We start from the raw sequence: 20,844 nt of genomic DNA, 5'->3' as shown, positions 1-20,844 counted from the left end.
CCGGAGTCAGGAATTGAGTCTCTAAACAAAACATTGACTTAGTTGTCGAAAATCACTCTTAAGGGGTGGGGAGGCACTCCGAATACGTAAATATACATACTAAAGCAAGGAAAAAGTGAGTTTTGCATAATATGTCCCCTTTAACAACTGAATCGATATTAAACTTGCTATAACAATTTTACAATAAGGTGAGCTTCCAAACCACAACACCCAGACCAGAGATAAAAATACGTCTCTGAAGCTGTGGGTTCTGTTATGTACTTACTTCCTTGTCAGAGAAGTCGATTGTTGTGCCAGGTGTGCTTTGTAGATAGTCAGTGAAAACTTTGAATCACCAGACAGGCCTTTCATGCTGCACACCAAGGTGGACAGCAGCTTCTTGTTGCATACTGTATATGTGATTAAATATGTAATTAACTAATTATAACTAGGGTTATATTTATCAGTGCTTGCCTACCAAATAAAACTATAACAAGTACAGTCAACGATGGATTATACACACCATTTTCCTGCTTGTCTCATGACTGTGGTGCAGCAATGCTTGACCTACATTCATTGTTCAGTTACTTGAACGTTTTAACCACAGTCTACATCTGTGACTGCTCTCACTATCTCCTTAAGTGAAAGCTGAGTGTTGGTTTGCATCTTTGATAAACAGGTTCCTTTAAACAGTCTCTCTAAACCTTGCGTCTATTTAAATCTGTCTTCCGGTCTGGCTCCGTAGTTTCAATTTGTGTCAGTTTGTTTCATGTCCAGCTTCCATAATGTGACCCCAAATAGCTCGTCAATGCTTTTAACAACCCTCTAGTGGCTTTTTGTAGGTATAAGGTGCAAGAGTATGTAGAGAATTTTGTTCCTTTATTAGTCAATCAAATAGAATAGATTTGAAACCAAAAAAGAGATTTGAGAGCAAAAGAGAGTAAGTGGCAATCAAATTATTATTTTTTTTTAGATCAAAACAGAACAGTTGCAATTGGAAAAAAAAATATGAGAGAGCATATTTCTTCAACTTCAATCAAAACTAATGTTTGTAAGTAAAAACATACGACCATTTTGCTTATAAATCATTCCTCTTTGCTTTCAAGATAAAAACCTTTGCTTGCAAATCAGTCCTCTGCAGTGCAGTGTACATGCTTCGTCCTTGTTGCATTATTCATTAAGATGATTGTAAACAGACTTCTGTAGTTCAAACACCCGGGAGTTGTAGTTGAGAGCGTCAGTTATAACAGCCCACTGTAACGTGGGCTGGTGAAGGGGAAGGTGATGGTCCACTTTAGCGCGGTGCCTCCAGTTTCTCAAGAGATGGCAGGCAACATGTGGGGGTTTCCGCACGGCACTTTTATTCATAATACTGACAACACCATGCCAGGTCTCTGCGGCACTAGATGTTACCCACTAGACAAAAGGAGGCAATAACTCTGACTGTTACACCACGTATTAAAAAATTGTCGAGTTTAAATCAGGCTCGGGCTCATAATTACAGTTAATGTGTCGGGCCGGGCCGGGCTCTGACACAACGTAGACGGGCTCGGGTAAGGTCGGGCTTGATTTTTTTGGGCCTGATCTAAGCTCTACTTGGAGGAGGAAATTTATATTTTAACATCGTACTTTACACAACGCGGCAGTGATAAAGTACAGGTTTAAATGCAATAGTGATGCTAAAACTCTGTCAGTGGTACACCCACGTAAGGAACTGTAACACTTTGTGTCGTCGTGTTATGGTGAGGTGGAATAACACTAATTCAACACAATGCTGTAGGAGGCAGACCTAGTTATTATTCTATATACAGTTTATTAAATCTGATTAAATCTCAAACCTAAACTGACTTTATACATTTTCTTTGATTTTAACACATTCCTGAAAATGCGTAACTCGCACTCAATCCTTAAAGTTTCTCTTGTCATTCAGTCAGATCAATAACTTTTATAATTTTTCACTGTGGCCTGCAACAAAAATTCTGGATTCCTAGGGGTTTAAAAATCATAGGCAGCTAGACTTGTTTCAGTCTCTGGCAGATGTTTCATGTCTTCAGGAACTGAAGATGACTCTTGGATGAGAGATGAAACGTCTGCCAGAAATTGAAACAAATCCAGATATAGCACTTAAAATGACCATGACCTGGATGACTGAGAACCTTCATCAACATAGACGTTTAAATGTATACAACTTTTGACATTAGGGATTTGAACAATTCATTTCATGCTCACCTGATGTTTCATGTTGGTGTCTCTGTGTATCTTTGCTATACTGGATGCACCGTATTACAGAGGCATGGATGATCCATCCAGATTTAACAAAATATCAAGAAAATCTGCAAAAAAAAATGAGAATGAATGCTGCAGAAGAGAGCGCAACAAGATGATGTGATTAAAAGAGCTCCAGTCGAACATCAAACGGTGCATAAGCTGTAGCACATACTTTTCCGTCCCAGCGTTAACATTTATTTGTGATATTTCAGGGTCAGCACAGTTTTTTTCTCCTAATATTTGGCATTTCCACTTAAACTTAAAAGTTCTTAAAGTGCTTTGGTTTGACATCGAATTTTGCCTGGGCAAAAAACCCTCAAAGACCTCAGCCTGGCAAGTTTTGATTCCTATGTGTGTTCTTAAATGTTATTGCTTGCTTTATATGTGCAGTCGAATTAAAGTTTTTTTCCAGACGCTTTAGCCGAAATTGATGCATTTCAGTGAAACCAGCGTTTGAAATTCCCCCCCACCAGTGTCTACTCTTGAAAGTAGAAGCAGTCTTGTCTTGCATTTCCTTTTTAAGACTCCTCCGCTTATATAAGGTGTTTTTGTTAACCTTCCTCCAGTTAATGTAGTTTACTGGGTTCTGACAGCAGCGTTGTCGTTCAACCCTCTTTGCCATTATGGATGAATGGAAGCTGTTGTTTGTCCTGCTTCTACCTCTGCGTTTGTGTTCTTACACTGAAGGTAGGTCACAGGAGAGTTTTTTTTATATATCATTTATGCAGTTTGGTGGTGTTAGTTGACCTTAATTGCATTTACTCAATTCCTTTGATTGCAGAGGTTGTTGTGAAAACCATCGGGAGAGAACCGGACATCACTCCGATATGCACCACCGCTACACTGCACATCATTACGCTCATAGTATGTAAGATCAGAAGAGAGATCGGTGGGGGGGAGTGTCGTCTGCTCTATCAACATGGACAGGACTTTGTGCATGAATGCGGCTCCAGGTTCACACTTAAGACAGAAAACCAGACTGTTTTCCTCCACCTGACCGGTTTAACACCAGGGGATAGTGGGAACTACAGCTGTGAATGTTCACATGCTCGTGGGACAGATATTCTTCATGTCATAATCACTGTGAAAGGTAAATGTTTTATTTTGTTGCACGGGTACTCTTACTGTACTGTATCTATAGTACTTCTATGTTGTTGTATTTGTTTTAATGATTTAGATGTTGTTGGTTTTTTTTGTTCCTAACGTTTTAGGGGAAGAAGAGGCCAGCACTTCTCTGATTACAATGCTCATTTATGCCACTGTGATTAGCAGTGGTACGGCTCTTACCATTGTAACTTGTTTTCCTCTTGGCCTTATCTTGATGAAAATACATTGCAGGTAAAAGTGTTTTACTTCATACTTAAAATATAGGTATAGGTTGGTTGAGAAAGCACTGTAAATCACGATACTAATGATATTCATAGCAGTACAGTAATGTAAGTTTTGTTGTAAAACACAATACAGCTCTAATAGTATTTGTAGAAATTCTGGTTTTAGACTATTGAGTAGTTGTTTAGATGTCCAGATGATCTGCTGTTAGGTTTAAGGTTGATAATATAAGTCTCTTTTGAAAATAGCAGTCAGAACTACAGATAATAATTTGTATATCAAGCAGTCACATTTATTTAATTCTGCTGTTGCTGAAGTTGCTTCTATGATTTTTCTTCCCGGCTTATTTTCAGAGTTGATCCAAGATCAGGACCATCAGGACCATCTGGATTGTCTGTATGTGAAACCTCCCGCTCTTTGGTGGCCTGGGTATGCTTTTGTTTTATACCTTTCAACTAGGTTAGCAGCTATGTGGACGTTTATGTTCCAGGCATTTAGCTAATGTCAACAAATTCTGTGACAATCGATTTATTTAAAAAGTAAGAAATCTGTTAAAGGGAAGAAAATACACTCACTGGCAGGTATTGACACTTAGTACCATGGAGGACTCATTTCAAGTCCCCGCGTTGTCTTCTCTGTGAAAAGTCATTCACACCTTTTTGGTTGTCACACAAAAATTACCTCAACAGACAAATGTGCGACACCAATGTGTATCTGTGGTATCAAATGTTAAAATTGCCAGATGGTTGCTTGTGTCTGAGGTGCTGAAACAAAAATTGCATCTTGACTCACACTGTATTTAGGCGGGCTATATTTATTGCCTTCTTTTTTTAATGCGTAGGCCAATCAAATGATGCTGTTGACCTACTGTATTATCAACTTTTTTCATCCTACTGGAGTGTGGAGGATTGACTTCGAGCAGATAAACAGTATAAAGTAGCCACTGGGTTTACATGCTGCAGTAAAGGATACATTTTGAGGGTCAGTGGTGTCTGAAGAAAGTTCAGAGGATTTGAGTCAGCGGTGATAACTTGAAAGCTAAGGTTTCAGTATGACTCAGAGTAAGAAACTGTCAACCTTTTTTTATCCTCACGTTAAGGTAAGAGTTGAAGCAACCTACTTTAAGTACGGCAACCTTGTTTGTATTGTAAGTAATGGCTTTATTTTATTAAAGCTTTATAGATTATTTATAGTTTCATATTTTTAAACCTGGGCCCCACATCTACATGTTTTTGGGCGTGAATGATCCATCATTACAAAAGGTTTACGTCCACTAAACGTTCTTGTTTTTGCCACCGACAGGTTGCGGTTGTTTCTCTAATAGTCTGACTAAGCTATTACGATGGAGATGGACCTCTTTGTTAAATAATAAGATCCTTTCTGCAACCATAAGAACAAGTTTCATCCAGGATGATGATTTTCTTAATGGCCTAAGAAACTGTAGACTTTATTTATGATTGACTAACATTTATAACTGCAGTCATGACAGCATATATGACCTATAATAGAGTTACTAGTAAAGCCACTTTATTTTGAACTGGTAAAGCTGTTAGTTATGATTTATAAACCTTTTAAAAGGTTGATTTTGATTTGTTTTTACAGGACAAAGATGACCCAGATAACCACTACACAAACCTCCGACAGCCAGGAAGTGATCTCTACCAGAGTGTCTCTCCGATGCACCATCAATACGTCAGCATGGAAAGTTCAACCAGCAACAATACAGCGACTGATCAATTTTACGACATCTATGAAATTATCTAAACTACAAGTGAACAACATGTCCTCTTGTCCCTAAGAAACATTTATTTTGTCATTAATGTTGTCAGTTTTTCTTTAATCTGTTGCAGGAGTCTCATAAATCAAGTTACACTGAAATTAGAAACGACTTTGAAAATACTTGAGACTTTGTTTATTTGACCAATGTCCGATGTTATTCCAACACATTGTTTCCTTAAAGAATTAATGATCAATCAGGTTAGTGAGTGCAAGAATCAAAGATGTGCATGTGTTTTCTTTCTCGTTGCATTCATGCACCTAACAGTGAGTTTCGAGACGTTGGTTTTTACCATCAGGATTAACATGATGTTTCCCAGAGAAGATGGTATTGTATTATAACTGGAACCTAGAAGCCACCAGGTTCACTTCTGTTTTTTCGAATGCTTCACATGAGTTTGTACTGAACCTTAACAAAGGTATAAGAGTTTGAGGTTGTCACCTGCGCAGTAATTGTACATTTCAGACAGTTGTGTCAGTCCTCTTATCAGCACAGTCGTAGTCAGCTTTAGATCTTTCGGCCGGTATGGATGGATGGAAACTGTGTATTTTTCTGCTCATGCCGCTGTGTGTGCATGCTTACACCAAAGGTACAGTTCAAAAGCTTTTTTATATTATTTGTGATTTGTGCAGCTACTTTTGTGATAAAAGCAAAAATAAATGTGATGCAATCAATCAATGAACGTCTTTTTTCTTTGGATTGCAGAGACTGTTGTGAAAACCATCAGTCAACAACCAGATGTTACTCCAGTATGCACGAGTAAAAACTTGGGTGTGATTATACTTGTAGGATGTAGAATCAGAACAGAAAGACACGGGGGGGAAGAAAACTGCCTGCTTTACAAGCCTGGCAAGCAATTTGACCAAGAATGCGACTCCAGGTTCGCTCTGATTTACGAGAATCGGACTGTACTTATCCGCCTTGCCAGTTTAACATCAGTGGACAGTGGGAATTACATCTGTGAGTGTTCATATGAAAGAGGAACACATAAAACCCACCTTATTATAACAGTGGAAGGTAAGTTTATCCGCTAAAAGATTAATTACCAGAGGTAGAATACAGATTGATTTTGATTACTTGACTATGTTCGACAGGTGAAAAGGACGCTACATTTCCTGGCACGAAGTTAGTTTCTACAGCCGTCGTCGCTCTTAGTGTCGCTACTGCATTCGTTATTACAGCAGGGATAATCTGTGGCCTTATCCTGAGAAGCAGTCATAACAGGTGAAACACTTTGAACTTATAATACTTCATGTTTCTGTTCAATTGTATTTTGCCCCTGCTTACTCTATCGTTGTGTTTTTTTGTTTTACCAGAGAAAACACAAGATCAGGCGCATCTGAGATTACCACATCTGGAATTCCCCGAGTTCTGGTGAGCACGACACAGTCCTGTGTTATCCTTCCTCTCAATGTGGGTTATGACTTGTGTATAAGATTTTGATTTGCTTTGTTAGGACCAAGATGACTTCTACATAAGCCTTCAGCGGCCAGCCAGTGAAGTCTACCAAAATATCGCTTTAAGTCGCTCTCATCGTGATTCTGAGGTGGATCCAATGAACATCTATGCAATTATTGATCAGGACATAGATGGCAAGGAGAATTATTTCCATCCAAATGACCCTGTTTATGAAAGTATAAAATGAAGCTGGAGACACAGACTTCTTATGTCCATGTACAAAAAACATGGATATCCTGACTTGCTAGCACTAATTCTAGTTTGAAATGACCAAAATGTTTTGTTTTCTTTTAATTATGACAGTTTTTGCTCTTACAATGTCAGTTAAAACATTTTACATGACAAATTACTTTTACTTACGTTACAAATTTTAAAGCACATATGCATCCTGCTCAAACTGTTTCGGAGTCTGACATGTAGTCCAGACATTGAGCAGTAAACTTGTCATTTTTGGTACATAGGATCCTTCAACAGGGTCGTTGTTGTTGTAAAGGAGATAACTGTATGTATGCATGGGTATTGTATTGTATCAAATAAATTCGACACCTCGTATCAGCCAAAGTATGTTGTTTGAGGTGATTAAACCCAGTTGTGACAGATACAGTATTGTCAATGCTCAGTGTTTTTAATCCTTACTTGACTAACTTGTCATCATACGACTGTCTTGTCCTGTTGAAAATCCTTTTATCTGTAACATTCATCCCATTTGAAATGAACGCAGCATTAGCCACAGCTCACACTCTTCTGACTGTGATGAATGTTTTAAAGTAGAATGAAGATGTCAGTGTTGTTGGTTCCTCACGAGTATCATGTTTTTACGGCTATCTTTATCACAATAAAGGCTTGTGATTGGTTTGTTTGCTGCCTGTTTAATCTTAGAGCATCTGAACATGAAAGCAGAAGCACCTGTAGCAGCACTTCCTTTTTAGACGACTTCACGCCTGCTCATCCCCCGGTGAGAACTGAGAATTTGAGGTTGAGGTAGCTGAGTGGTTTAAAGATGCGTGTCCGTCCTCCTCGTGTAACTACAACAAACCGGGCACTACCAGCAGCAGCTGCAGTGCTGCTTACATGTCTTGACCAGTATGGGTAGATGGAAAGTGTGGTTTGTTCTGCTCCTGCCACTAACTTTTTATACTGACAGCAAAGGTACGGTACAAAAACTACTTTTTACTAACTGAATAACTATTGCAAGATGTTCTCTGTTGATGTTGTGTACTAGGTTTAAAGAGAGCAACAGTATTTTCTATAGCTTGATCATTCTAATGCAATTAACGAAACATGAATACAGTAAATACATTGCCGCACCGTATTGATTTTGATTAATTGATTGCAGATACTAAACAGCTGCTTGCGAAAACAATTGGGAGCAAACCAGATGTCACTCCAGTTTGCACCAATGAAACGCAGAATCCCATCGTGCTTATAACTTGTAAGATCAGAACAGAGAGAAACTGGTCAGAAGAATGCAATCTGCGGTATCGACCTGGACGCGACTTTGACCATAAATGTGACTCTAGATTCACACTTGTGACAGAAAATCAGACTGTATTCCTCCACCTGACCGGTTTAAAACCAGTGGATAGTGGGAACTACAGCTGTCAGTGTTCATTTTCTTATGGAACATATAATCTCCATCTGAATATCACTGTGGAAGGTAAATGATTTATTTTCAAGTTGGTTGTTAGCATTATAACATCTCTAACAAATCAAGCCAGTTTTACAATATTACATGATTCTTTCAAAGAGAGAGTACAATCTTTAGTGTTTCTGTATAAATAGAGTGAATACCTGTGCTACTTTTCTGACAGTTTTTATTTCTTTACGATGTTTAAGAGGATGAAGACTCCCGCAGCACTACAGAAATGCCTTACTTGTATATTTTAATTGGTGTGTGTGCGTTCATTATAACCGGAGTGATCCTGGGAGCCATCCTGGGAGTTATCCACAGAAAAACTCGGCATGGGTAAGAGATAAATATGATGGTGACTAAAATAACAGCACAACAGCTTTAAGTTGAGAGAGTGAATTAATAATTTGTTATTACGTGTCCATTTACCCAACAGAAGACGACTGGAACCACTGCCCGATCGTCCGAACACGGTACTTTGCCCCATAATGTTTTGCGTCTACCTTTTGGCTGCAGTCAATTTCATGGCAGACAAAACTACAACCACTACTTTTACCCTGAATATATTTTGTTGTTTTGCAGGAACCAGGAAACACTGAGCCGTACATGACCTACATTCAGAGAGAGAATGAGCTTTATTCTGCCAATATGTACAGTTACATCAGTGCCAATAATTCAAACGTGTTCACTTAAGATGACGCAACATTAACGATGCATGTGTATTTTTTTTTGTTTTATAATATTGACTCTGATGCGATGCACATTATTTTACAGAGTAGCAGGTAAAAGAGGGCCTGTTGTCCATAAGCTATTTTGCTTTGCTAAATATTTTGCAATGCATTTAATGCTAAAACCAAGTTTATTGTATGTACATTTTATTTGATGTTTGTTTTTAAATGAGCGCGTCAAATGCATAACACTGTCTGACAAATACGATGATATGAATAAATGATCTAATAAATAAATAAATAGTTAAAACAAAGTTGACTCTTGTTAATTTGATTTCTGCTATCAAGTTTGTCAAATACCTGTAAAGTAATAATTAAATATAGACTTTAAACAAACGTCTTGTGTGTCCCACTGATGCAAAAAACTGTTACTTAATTACTTGTTAATCTGTCACTCTTAACTGCTGTCATGTGATATACAGTGTACCAGTACGTCAGCTTAAGTTAACACCAAGCATCTCAACTTCCTGCGTGATCTTACTTTGTCACCCACATCTACCCCAAGGCTTTTCTCGTCAGCCTCCCTGATGTTGCAGTTTTTTTTACATTTTAAGTTTAGTGAGAGGGTTAGATCACAGTGTTACACATGCCACATAAATAATGTTGTTTTTTTTAAACATATAATTACTTTCTGTTAGGTTGAAATTTGTAGGCAGACAGATATTTTGGATGATTATTTACCGAAGGAGATTGACAGTAAACAAAAAACTTACTGCTACACTGTTGTGACCACAATGACCCATTTAAAATAAAACTAACAAAAGTGACAAAACCAAATTGTGGCTTCATGTGGCAGATTATCTTGATCTGTCTAAATTAGTTTGTACAAATCAGGCCCTCATTTCTCCAACTATGTAAACTGTATGCAAGAAGAATGGTAATTTAGAGTCTTATCACACATTTAGAAATACAGAAGCTTCATTTTTTTTAATGAAATAAACCAAAGATTACAGCCATCAAGACATTCACTATACGGTGGGTTGTTATACTGATACTGTACTGTAATAACTAATTACTGCATTGCAAATACAGTAGTTCACTTTTGAACTGAATGATAACAAATGCGTTTACAGTAAACAAACAGCAGATTCGAAAGGCCACAGGTTTGACTTTTACTAACACAGAGTACTCACTGATTTGCTGCTTAGCCGAGTTGGTAGAGCGTGGGCCTCATGCTCAGAGGATATGTCTTCACCGCAGCGGCCCAGGGTTCGTTTCCTATCACTCCTCCAGCTGTTGTATACAATTAAGCCAAGAAAAAAGGTCCAAAAATGTATATATATATACGTGAAAATCATAAGAATGTAAACAAGCCAATGATGTCATAGAGGCCAATTGCAAAGTTTTGATGGAAGATACATTTTTGGTTTGTAATTTATTGTATTTTTTATTTTATTTTAAAACCTGAACTTTTTCTTTTTAAAGGGGCATTACTCTGTCCTGGAAGTGTCTCTCCTCAATGATTTACATCTTTGTCTTTCGCCCTCCTGCAGGTGATGAGCAGCAGAAGTCGAGTGGAGCAGAAATGGGGACACTGCATTGGACTCGGACGGTTGTAAATGGCCTTGGCGGACCTCTGCAGACAACCGAAGCCCTGAATTACATCTAGCAAACCAAACGCACATGGTAAGTGATCAACAAGTGTTATAAATATTTTTAATTCTGACCAATGGCGCATCCTCCTTCAAAATAGTCGCCACGTGTCAACTATTCTTAACTTAAAATTTGAAAAAGCACTGTGAGTTTATAATCTTACCCTGTTTTTTCTGGTGTCTTGTCTTTCTGTAAAGCTAAGGTAATTTTTTTTTTAGGTTTTAATCTAAACTGATGCTTTCAGTGAAACGAGTATTAGAGATTCACCCGCAGAGCGTCTTAACTTCAAAGCAGAGGAAGTCAAGTCTCGTACGTCCCTTTTAGGTTACGTCACAATCAGCTCATACACTTATAAGGCACACTGTGTATTTTGAGGATTAGGTAGCAAAAGAGGTGCCGGTATATTTTACTCTATATTGAGAAGCAACACAGTCGGTCCAACTGTGTTGTTATGGATCGGTGGAAACTCTGGCTTCTTCTGCTTCTGCTTCTGCCACTGTGTTGGTGTTTGGACTCTCAAGGTACTGTGAGCTTTTCATTACACATGGCTCATGCACATGTTATGTAGCTTGTATTAACTGTCTGAGGAAGGTATCACACTATATGCAGTCATTCAAAAGCTCTTTCCCAATGTTTGCAGCGACTGTTGCCAAATCTGTTGGTAAAGGACCAGATGTCACTCCAATATGCACCAATAAACCGCAGAGTACCTTCACAGTTGAATGTCAGATCAGCACAGAAAAGACAAACAATGAAAAGTGCCTCCTGTATCGACATGCGTGGGGCTTTGTGAAGAAATGTGACCCCAGGTTCAGACTTACGACAGAGAATCAGACTGTGTTTCTCCACCTGACCAGTTTAACACCGGTGGATAGTGGGAACTACACCTGTGTGTGCTCACGCCCTGAGGGAACATATATTCTCCATCTGAATATCACTGTGGAAGGTACGTTTCTGACTTGTTTTCTGTTAACTTTTTAATTTAAAACTTAAAAATGTCTTGAAATGTGAAATTTAAGCTAGATTTGTTGTATTTTTGGTATTTCCTTGTTTGTTTATTAAGTGGTTTAAAACATTTTCACTTCATTATTTTCCTTTGTATGTGAAAAATGAACATGAAGTGGAGCACAGCAGCGGTTCGTCTGGGAAAGTGGCCAGCATTGCGGTTGGTGTTGTCATTGCTGTTATCATTGTGGCTGGACTTGTCCTTGGATTTATCTTTAGAGAAGAAGACTGGAGGTGAAACATTTGTCTGCTTTAAAACATAATAATGCAGCTTTTAAATTAAGTGAAGATTTGTATTTCGAAGCTCACATGGAATAATTATGTGTGTCTTGTGTCTCACATCTGAATCTCGTCTCAGCAGAGACTGTTTGAGGTCAGAAGCACCTGACTGTGAAACTCCCTGCTCTTTGGTGAGTAAAATAGATATTGTAATGTGTGTTCATGCATGCAGCATATATATATTTATAAATGCAAGGCATTGCAGTGAAGCCCTTTTTATTTCATGTGAAAAAATAGGCATAAGCAGACATAATGACATAACAAATATACCTGCATGGTGCAGTATGCTATGTGTGTCTAACCACTCTGCCACCACAGCGCATTTGGGTAGTCTTTGCAACATAAAGGAAGCCTTTTGTAATCTCCAGACCTCCAGACATAACCCCTGCTGTAACCACCAATTGACATAACAGATACAGATCGTCAGAAATGGGATTTAATCAGTCTTTTGAAAGCGTGACGCAATAAGATTTTTAATGTTTCCATAGGACAAAGATGACCCAGATCAGGACTACAAATCTCTTGGACATCCAACTAGTGATCTCTACCAGAACATGTCCACAATATACCATCATGACAGGGCTAAGAGATATTTAGCTGGCAACAAGAAAGCAGTTACCTTTTTGGAGGAGGAAACATATGAAGTGGCTGATCCAAATGAGGAAATCTATGAAAACCTTTGAATCAAAATGTAAAATACTGTGACTGTATAAAGCTACAGTGGCTGTAGTGACTGTATAATATGTTGATTAAAAAGGATTTCCCCAAACATTGACATCTCCAGGCCTGTTAAAACTCCCTGTAATGTGCCATATCTGTGATTTCAACACCAGTTGTCAGGCCCAGTGATGACAGTAGCTGGCAGAGGAAACTGAAGAGTTCACGGATAGGTCATCATTACTTAACCCCAGGAAGAGAAGCTGTGATCTGCTGCCCTCTGTGGCGAACAGTTTCACATTTATCCAGATGCATGTGTGTGTTTAATCCACTAAAATGTGTGTCAGTGTTATGAATCATGACTTATATTTACTCTTAATCAAACTCTGTAATTTCTGTAAAGGCTCATTATACTTACATTGTTTGGAAAAGATACTGTCTTGTAAAAAAATTCATTATTCTGTAAAATAAATGCTTGTTACATTAAATATCATCACTTTTAGAATACCATGTGTTATGATTGAGTATGTGCTAAATGCTTTTTAGCGACTCAGTGTCCAAAATGTCTGAACTCTCAGCATTAAACTAACAGGGAAATAGGTGTTTTGACAAACACGTTCACATTGGTGTTTTTTAGGAGGGTATTTTTGTCACACAGACTGAACAGCTTGGTTTCAAGAATGTGCTGGTTTTTTATAACTCAAGCACACGCATCCAAATATGTGCTGAGCACATAGGCGAGCATGTATCAGTTTAACATTTTACATGACGAAGCACTCTTTCAAGTGAAACATAAACGTGGGCAAAATCATGTTTGAACAGTGTTTGAGACGGAGTCTAAAAGTGAGGCAGGCTTTCTTTAATGCTTTCATGCTCTTCTAGGATCTGCATGTTTAATGATGAGGTTTGCTTTACCAAAATAAAAATATATTCATTGTTGCATTTTCCCCAAAACACATCAGTCAGTTAAGTATTTGACTCTGACATCCACCTTCGTCTGGAAACCTGCTTCAAGAAAACAAAGCATCAGACACCTCCGCCAGGGTAAGCTCAATCTCTGTACCTGCTCCATAATGCTAAAGTTTGTGTAAGGTCGAGAGTATTGTTTTTTTTTTCCATTCAGAAATTGTCACACCTCGTACTTCCTTTTGAGACCACTTCACCATCCGCTCATGCGTGCTAAATGTATGTTAGGTTTGAGGTCAATGTTTCCCTCCGCCCTTAAGTACAGACATTAAAGGCAACACTGTTACGCAGACTCTCCCCTGTTATGGAGCTTTTTACACTTTGTTCTGTTCTGCTTCTCCCCATGAGTTTGTGTGCTGACTTTGTCTCTGAAGGTACAGGAGATTTTATTTCAAGCAATTTATGTCTGATTAGCAGTTATCTCCAATAATGAGTAGCCTGTGATACGTCTCTTAAATCAACATTCTCTTATTTTAACATCGTTGTTTCACCGATTCAATGCAGAGACTCTTGTGAAAACAGTTGGGGGGGGACCGGATGTCACTCCAGTATGCGCCAATTCAACGCTTAATATCATCACGCTCATAGTGTGTAAGATCAGAACGGAGAGAAACGGGTCAGAAGAGTGTCGTCTGCTGTTTCATTACGGACAGGACTTTATGCAAGACTGTGGCTCCAGATTCACACTTGCGGCAAAGGATCAGACTGTGTTTCTTCACTTGACTGGTTTAAAACCAGTGGATAGTGGGAGCCACACCTGTGAGTGTTCACATCTTGATGGAACATTTGTTCTGCACCTGAATATCACTGTTGAAGGTACGTGTTTGATTCATTTTCATCCTTTTGTGACTCACGTGTTATATGTTTTAATCTCTAATGCTCATTTGAAGAAGACATTTCTTCTTCCCAATGTTTCAGAGGATCAAGACACCAGCAGTTCAACACTAATACCACCAATGCAATTTCCAGTGTCTTTGATCGGTGTGGTCAGCACAGTCATCATCCTAACTGGAATAATTGGTGTAGCTACAGTCCTCATAACTGGAGTGATCCTGGAGATTTTCTACAGGGCAAAATATAGGTAAGATGCTTCATAATTCTAATAGTTCATGTTTTATTTTTAATGATTTTACTGATAAAGTGAAAAACATGCTTAGAAATGTAAATGTGGATTCCTGCATGACACGATTTTTCTCCTTTTCTTGAAAGTTATTATTATTTGACTTTTCTTGAGGATGAAGATGAAGATAAGCTTTTTGTCAAATCTCAGTGTTGGATTAATTACGATATCCCTTTTTGTTTAAAGAGGCTGTACAAGGTCAGCCGCATCCGGACTATCTGAATGTGAAACTCCCAGCTCTTTGGTGAGCAATAATCCTTTGTTCTATACTTTGAGACTCAGGAAGTTGCAGTTAATTATTTGTAATTATACATTTATGTTATAGGCCTTCATCCTGACTAACTGCATTCTCTACTACTTACATTAACTGCTAACTAACTACTTTTCTTGTTCATTTTTGTGTTGAGACCAACCTAGGTGATTCTCTTGATGTGCACAGTGTAGTAAACACCCTCTGAATGAGTGTCAACACAAAAGAAGAAAAGAGTTTAAAGACAGTTTAACCATTGTTCAATATAATTTAGTCATTCTTCAAAAACACGATGCATCTTTTCTTCATAGGCAGCAGACGACCCCGATGACCCCTACATGAGCCTTCAGCAACCAACTAGTGATCTCTACCAAACTATCTCAAACCCAGCCAGCAATATTGTGACTGTCCACTTGGAAAACCTGAAGAAAGGTGGAAGAGAGTCTCATCCAAGTTGCACAGAGTATAAAAACATTTAAACCAAAGAGTCAACATGACTGAAGTGTGTATGTCCTTGACTTACTAAGACTACTGATGGTAAGTGTCCAAAACCCTTCAGTGCTTTGAGAGATCCAAAATAATTGATGCAAGTGTTTATGTGCAGTATTGTTTTGCCATTTTTGCTAACACATCTGTCGAAACTGTGCTTTGTTCTCCTTCTGCTACTGTGTGACCACAAAGCAACGTACCACACACGATGCAGGACTCTCACTTGCCATACAAACTGCATAAACAAAGCAGGCAGTAGTTAGCAGATCCAGCTCAAACTGTAGTCTGAAAACAGGACTGCAGACCTGATATCTGATGACCTGACATCTTATTCACATATAACATAGACATGAGAAGTTTTTTCTCACTTGAACACCTTATTCTCCAAACAACACCCTTAAATTAATTAAAATTAATTTACGTCACTGAGATAAACCCAGCCTAAATGTTATCTTTCTGTATCACCTTTTTTAAGTATCTTTTATATGAAAGCAGAAGCTGCAATACCAGCACTTCTTTTATAGTAGAGTTTGCTCGTACCTCTATGACGTCAGTACAGGATATCGTACGCCAGCAGTGGCAGCTTGACCAGTATGGGGGGGTGGAAACTGTGGTTTCTTCTGCTTGTGCTGCTAACAAACAATTTAATTAAACAAACTACTTTTAAAAATGTATAATTTATGCAAGACATTAATCTCTGTTACTGTCTTTCATGCATTTAACTTGTTGTTGTGCATGGAAAGTGTATAAATGCATGAATACAACATGACTTTGCGTTGCTGTCTGTTTCATCTTAGAGTCACATAACATTAAAGAAGCGGCAGCACCTTCTTTTTAGACGACTTCCCACCAGCTCACACACCCTTGCTGTGAGAACTGAGAATTTGAGGTTTAAGTAGCTGCAAAAACAGAGAAACGATATACGTGGCACCCTGCCTGCAGTCGCTTCGAGGTCTTGACCGGTATGGGTAGATGGAAACTGTGGTTTCTTCTGCTTTTGCCGCTAACTTTCCACACCGACGGCAAAGGTACGGTAGCGAAACTGCTTTTTGACTAACTAATAACTTTCACAAGATGTAATTCTGTTTATTGCTTTTTGAATTTCTGCAATTTGCTCATTCTAGTGCAATTACAAATGTTATTGGAAACACACAAATACAGTAAGTACATTGCCGCACTGTATTGATTTTAATTCATTCATTGCAGATACTAAACAGCAACTTGTGAAAACAATTGGGAGCAAACCAGATGTCACTCCAATATGCACCAATGAAACACAGAATCCCATCGTGTTTATAGTTTGTAAGATCAGAACAGAGAGAAGCATAGAAGAATGCATTCTGCGGTATCGACCTGGACGCAACTTTGTGCACAAATGTGACTCCAGATTCACACTTGTGACAGAGAAGCAGACTGTATTCCTCCACCTGACCAGTTTAACACCAGTGGATAGTGGGAACTACACCTGTACGTGTTCACTTTCTGTTGGATATTTTATTCTCCATCTGAAAATCACTGTGGAAGGTAAATGATTGATTTTCTTGCTTTTGTGATTCACACTTTCCTCTCATACTTTGACTTAGTTTAAGGTGTTAATTTTATTTTCAATAGCAATATGATGTATGTGCTTATGAAACAAGACTAATTTCATACACAAAAGTGAAGAGTAGCGTTTTTTTATTTTATTTGCGTATTATACTGTAAGTCTGTTTTAGTACATCTTATTCTATTTGCAGATGATGTCATTAAAACAATATATCATTATACTGTGAATAAGTGAGAATAAAATCACAATGCTTCTTTACATTTAGAGCAAATACCAGTGGCATTTATCTGAAAGATGTTTTTTTTTTCTCTTTTTAACATTTTAAGAGGATGAAGACATCAGCAGCTCGACACAAGAGCCAATCCCGAGTGTTTTTGTTGGTGTAACTGCAGCCGTCATTGCAGCTGGAGTTATTCTGGGATTTTTCCAGTGGACAAAGAGTAATGGGTGAGATACTATTATATATTTTATAGTTAAAGGCTTTGTGTTTTGATGCAAGTAAATTTAGATTAACATGGTGTGGTGCATTTACTGTATAATTAATTAGATTCCTTCATTACACTATTTTGCTTTCCTTACAGTTGTTATTGTTATATTTATTAATTAATTTTTGAGAGAAAATTAAGACAATCTGAATTTCTGTGTGTGTGTTCGGCTAACTCTGATATCTCTTCTTATTTAAAGAGACTATTCAAGGACAGTCACATCTGCCTTGTACGTACGCAAAACTCCTGGCTCATCGGTGAGTAACATATTTATTATATTATATTTAATATGTTCTATTCACTTACAGTAAACTCAAAGTAGCCAATTTACATACACAAATAAACATGTATATTTCAGGCATTAGGCTCATGATCTTATTTTTTACTATGTACTAAAATAAGTTTATTTAAATATTGAGTCCAACCTTGCTGATCCTTTTGATTTGCAGTGTGTAGGGGAGAAGCAGTGTACATCCTCTGCATGAGTGTAAATGCAAAGGAACTAAAAGTGTTGGAGATCACGTTTTATCCATTGTTCAAAATAATTAAGTCCGGTTTTTCATTTCTTCATAGGCAGAAGATGACCCAGATGACCCCGAAACAAGCCTTCATCATCCAGCGAGTGATCTCTGCCAAACCATCTCATATTCAGCCAGCAATAAAGTGACTGTGTAATTTGATACCCAGCAAGAAAAAGTATGAAAACATTTAAACCAAAGAATCAAGATAACATCACTTTGTGATATGTGAATGTTCCTCACTTGCTGAGATAGTAGATAGTAGTTCAAGGCTTTTGTGGTAGGTTATAGGATGTTTCCCAAAATATTCAAAATTGCAGTATTTTTTGTTAAAACAGGTCCACATGTGAACAATTTTTTTTTTTTAATGTCCAATAAGCAAAATGATTGTGAATTTAATACTGAGGGATGCAATTTATTTGATTTATTTTTAATAGTTGATATACATGAGAAGGAAATACACTGTTCAATACACAATGTGTACTTGATAATGACTACATGCTGTTTTATCACCAAAGTTATAATATTCCTGTCTACATTTTCAACATGCTGTATCATAATTATATGTGTCATCAGTTGGATTGGATCGGTATCTTCCCTGAATCAATAGTATTAAACCTTAACAGCTCCAATTCCTTTAAGTTGTTGTTGGATGATACCAGCTTGTTAATAAATGCTCTGTAAAAAAAACTATCACTGCTGTCAACAGGTCAAGAAATGCAATAAAGTATTTTAAAAATAATGCCTCTTTTGGGAACATAAGCATTATTTAAGCACTCATACCTTGTTAAGAGTAATATACGATCATTCCCATATCTTCATCATTTAGGGTCTTCATCACTATCATCACCATAGAGGGCACTATCATCATCGTAGAGGGCACTGCAACACGTTTTCTACAATAGAAGGTCACAGTTTGGGGCACTTTATTATGCTTTATTTACCAACCAAGCAACACTTTGTTTCTTTATTTGAACAAAGTTAATCCATTTGCAAGTGAGGTGTGTTGTGTGAATACGATACTGGTTTCCTGATGAAAGATGTGAGGGACTTAAATCACAACAAGCTGCAAAGCTTTTTATTTACAGCTCAAGCTCAGGCCTATGTGATATGCGATGACCACAAAAGCCAACACGTAACAGGTATGAGAAGTTTTTCTTGCAGCCAAACATGACAAGTGTGTCTTTGAATTTAACCAGTCACTATTTTAATATATTTAGACACTATGTAGTTATAACTATAATGCCACCCTGAACGTTTTCTTTCTGTTCATTAATTTGCTTACTGTCCGACCTTTTCGAGTGTCCTAATGTGAAGCAGAAGTTGCTATAGCAGCACTTCCTTTACAGAGGAGTTCCTTTGCATTTCACACCTCTGAGAGTTTGAGGTTAATAGTCAGAGAACAGCACAACAGGGTCTGTCTGTGCTGTCTTCATTACAATGTGTTGTTCACCACCAGCAGCAGATGCTTCTTGACCAGTATGGCGAAATGGAAACTGTGCTTTCTTCTGCTTCTGCCATTAACTGTGTGTTTTGGCATTACAGACAGCAGAGGTAACGTTGTCTTTTCTTTCTGTCTTTGGTTTAAAGAGGTCAAAAAAACATTTTCTGTAATTTTATAGCAATTAAAAATGTGATTCAATACTCACAAAATGCAAAAATACAGCAGTAGATCAGACTCAGACTAATTCATGTTGATTTTTGATTGTGATTGATTGCAGTGAGTCTTGTGAAAACCATTGGGAGTGAACCAGATGTCACTCCGCTATGCACCAATTCAACACTTAGTATCATCACACTTATAGTGTGTAAGATCAGAACAGACAGAAACGGGTCAGAAGAGTGTCGTCTGCTGTATCGATATGGACAGGGCTTTGAGCATCAATGTGAGTCCAGATTCAAACTTATTGGGGAGAATCAGACTGTGTTTCTCCACCTGACCGGTTTAACACCAGTGGATAGTGGAAACTACAGCTGTGAGTGTTCGACATCTGATGGTACACATATTCTGCATCTGAATGTCACTGTGGAAGGTAAACACATTTTATGTTTTTCCTCATACTTTGACTATGTGTAAGGTGATTATTTTACATCACACACAACCGTGTTGTATTTTTACTTGTCCTTTACACTTTGATTTATAAATTCTAGTAGGAGACAGTAGTTTTGTTTACAAATAGAGCAAATACCAGATTTTTACCAGATATTTCTGACTAAGATCTTTTTACAATGTTTTAGACGATGCAGACACCAGCAGTGTTACACAAATGTCAATTCCATGGTTTTGGATCCCATGGGTCACCATTGTCCTCATTAAAACTGGAGTTATTCTGGGATTTGTCTACAGGACAAAAAGTAACAGGTGAGAAACTGATATTTTCATTGAAATAGCAGATTTTCTTAATTATTTATTTTTTTAAATGTTAATATGGTGCATTCACAGTATTAACTCTGATATCTCTTCTTATTTAAAGAGACTCTTTAAGGTCAGCCACACCTTAACGTGAGTCTTCCAGCTCTTTGGTGAGTAATTTTATGTTCTCTTACTTTTAAGTAGCCAGTTTCATGTTCATCATCTAATATACATAAATATACATTCATATTGTGAGCCTGTAGCTGATGATCCTATCTTGACTATGATATTGGCATGATCCATCAAGATTTTCTTCCATAGGATGAAGATGACCCAGATGACCCCTACACAAGTCTCCACCATCCAGCAAGTGATCTCTACCAAACTGTCATATTCAGCCTGCAATAAACTGAC

General features: G+C 37.8%; 1 protein-coding gene and 1 long non-coding RNA gene across 16 annotated transcripts in view; both read left to right on the top strand.

Moving 5' to 3' along the window:
* LOC311253549 (OX-2 membrane glycoprotein-like) overlaps positions 1-20,844 on the top strand; it is a 46,849-nt gene that overhangs the window by 6,910 nt on the left and 19,095 nt on the right. For 2 of the 14 annotated variants that reach the window (XM_084347592.1, XM_084347591.1), the window contains one exon: positions 10,663-10,795. Coding sequence is in view for 1 of the 14 variants with exons in the window: in XM_084347593.1 (XP_084203719.1) it covers positions 2,871-2,934; positions 3,029-3,337; positions 3,459-3,585; positions 3,930-4,005; positions 5,179-5,340 (738 nt within the window). In the remaining 13 variants the exon portion in view is untranslated. The other 12 variants (XR_014621696.1, XR_014621697.1, XR_014621699.1 and 9 more) reach the window with 12 other exon arrangements.
* On the top strand, positions 7,441-10,343 carry LOC311253054. 2 transcript variants are annotated; one of them, XR_014621612.1, is made up of 4 exons: positions 7,441-7,960; positions 8,148-8,777; positions 8,878-8,914; positions 9,024-10,343. It is a non-coding gene; the product is annotated as an uncharacterized lncRNA (long non-coding RNA). The 2 variants fall into 2 exon arrangements; XR_014621613.1 differs by having other exon boundaries at positions 7,441-8,777.

This window comes from Pagrus pagrus (genome assembly GCF_965226575.1).
Source record: "Pagrus pagrus genome assembly, chromosome: 24".
Classification (NCBI taxonomy): Eukaryota; Metazoa; Chordata; class Actinopteri; order Spariformes; family Sparidae; genus Pagrus; species Pagrus pagrus.
Note: the sequence above shows the minus strand (reverse complement) of the source record. Positions and strands in the feature narration are given on the sequence as shown.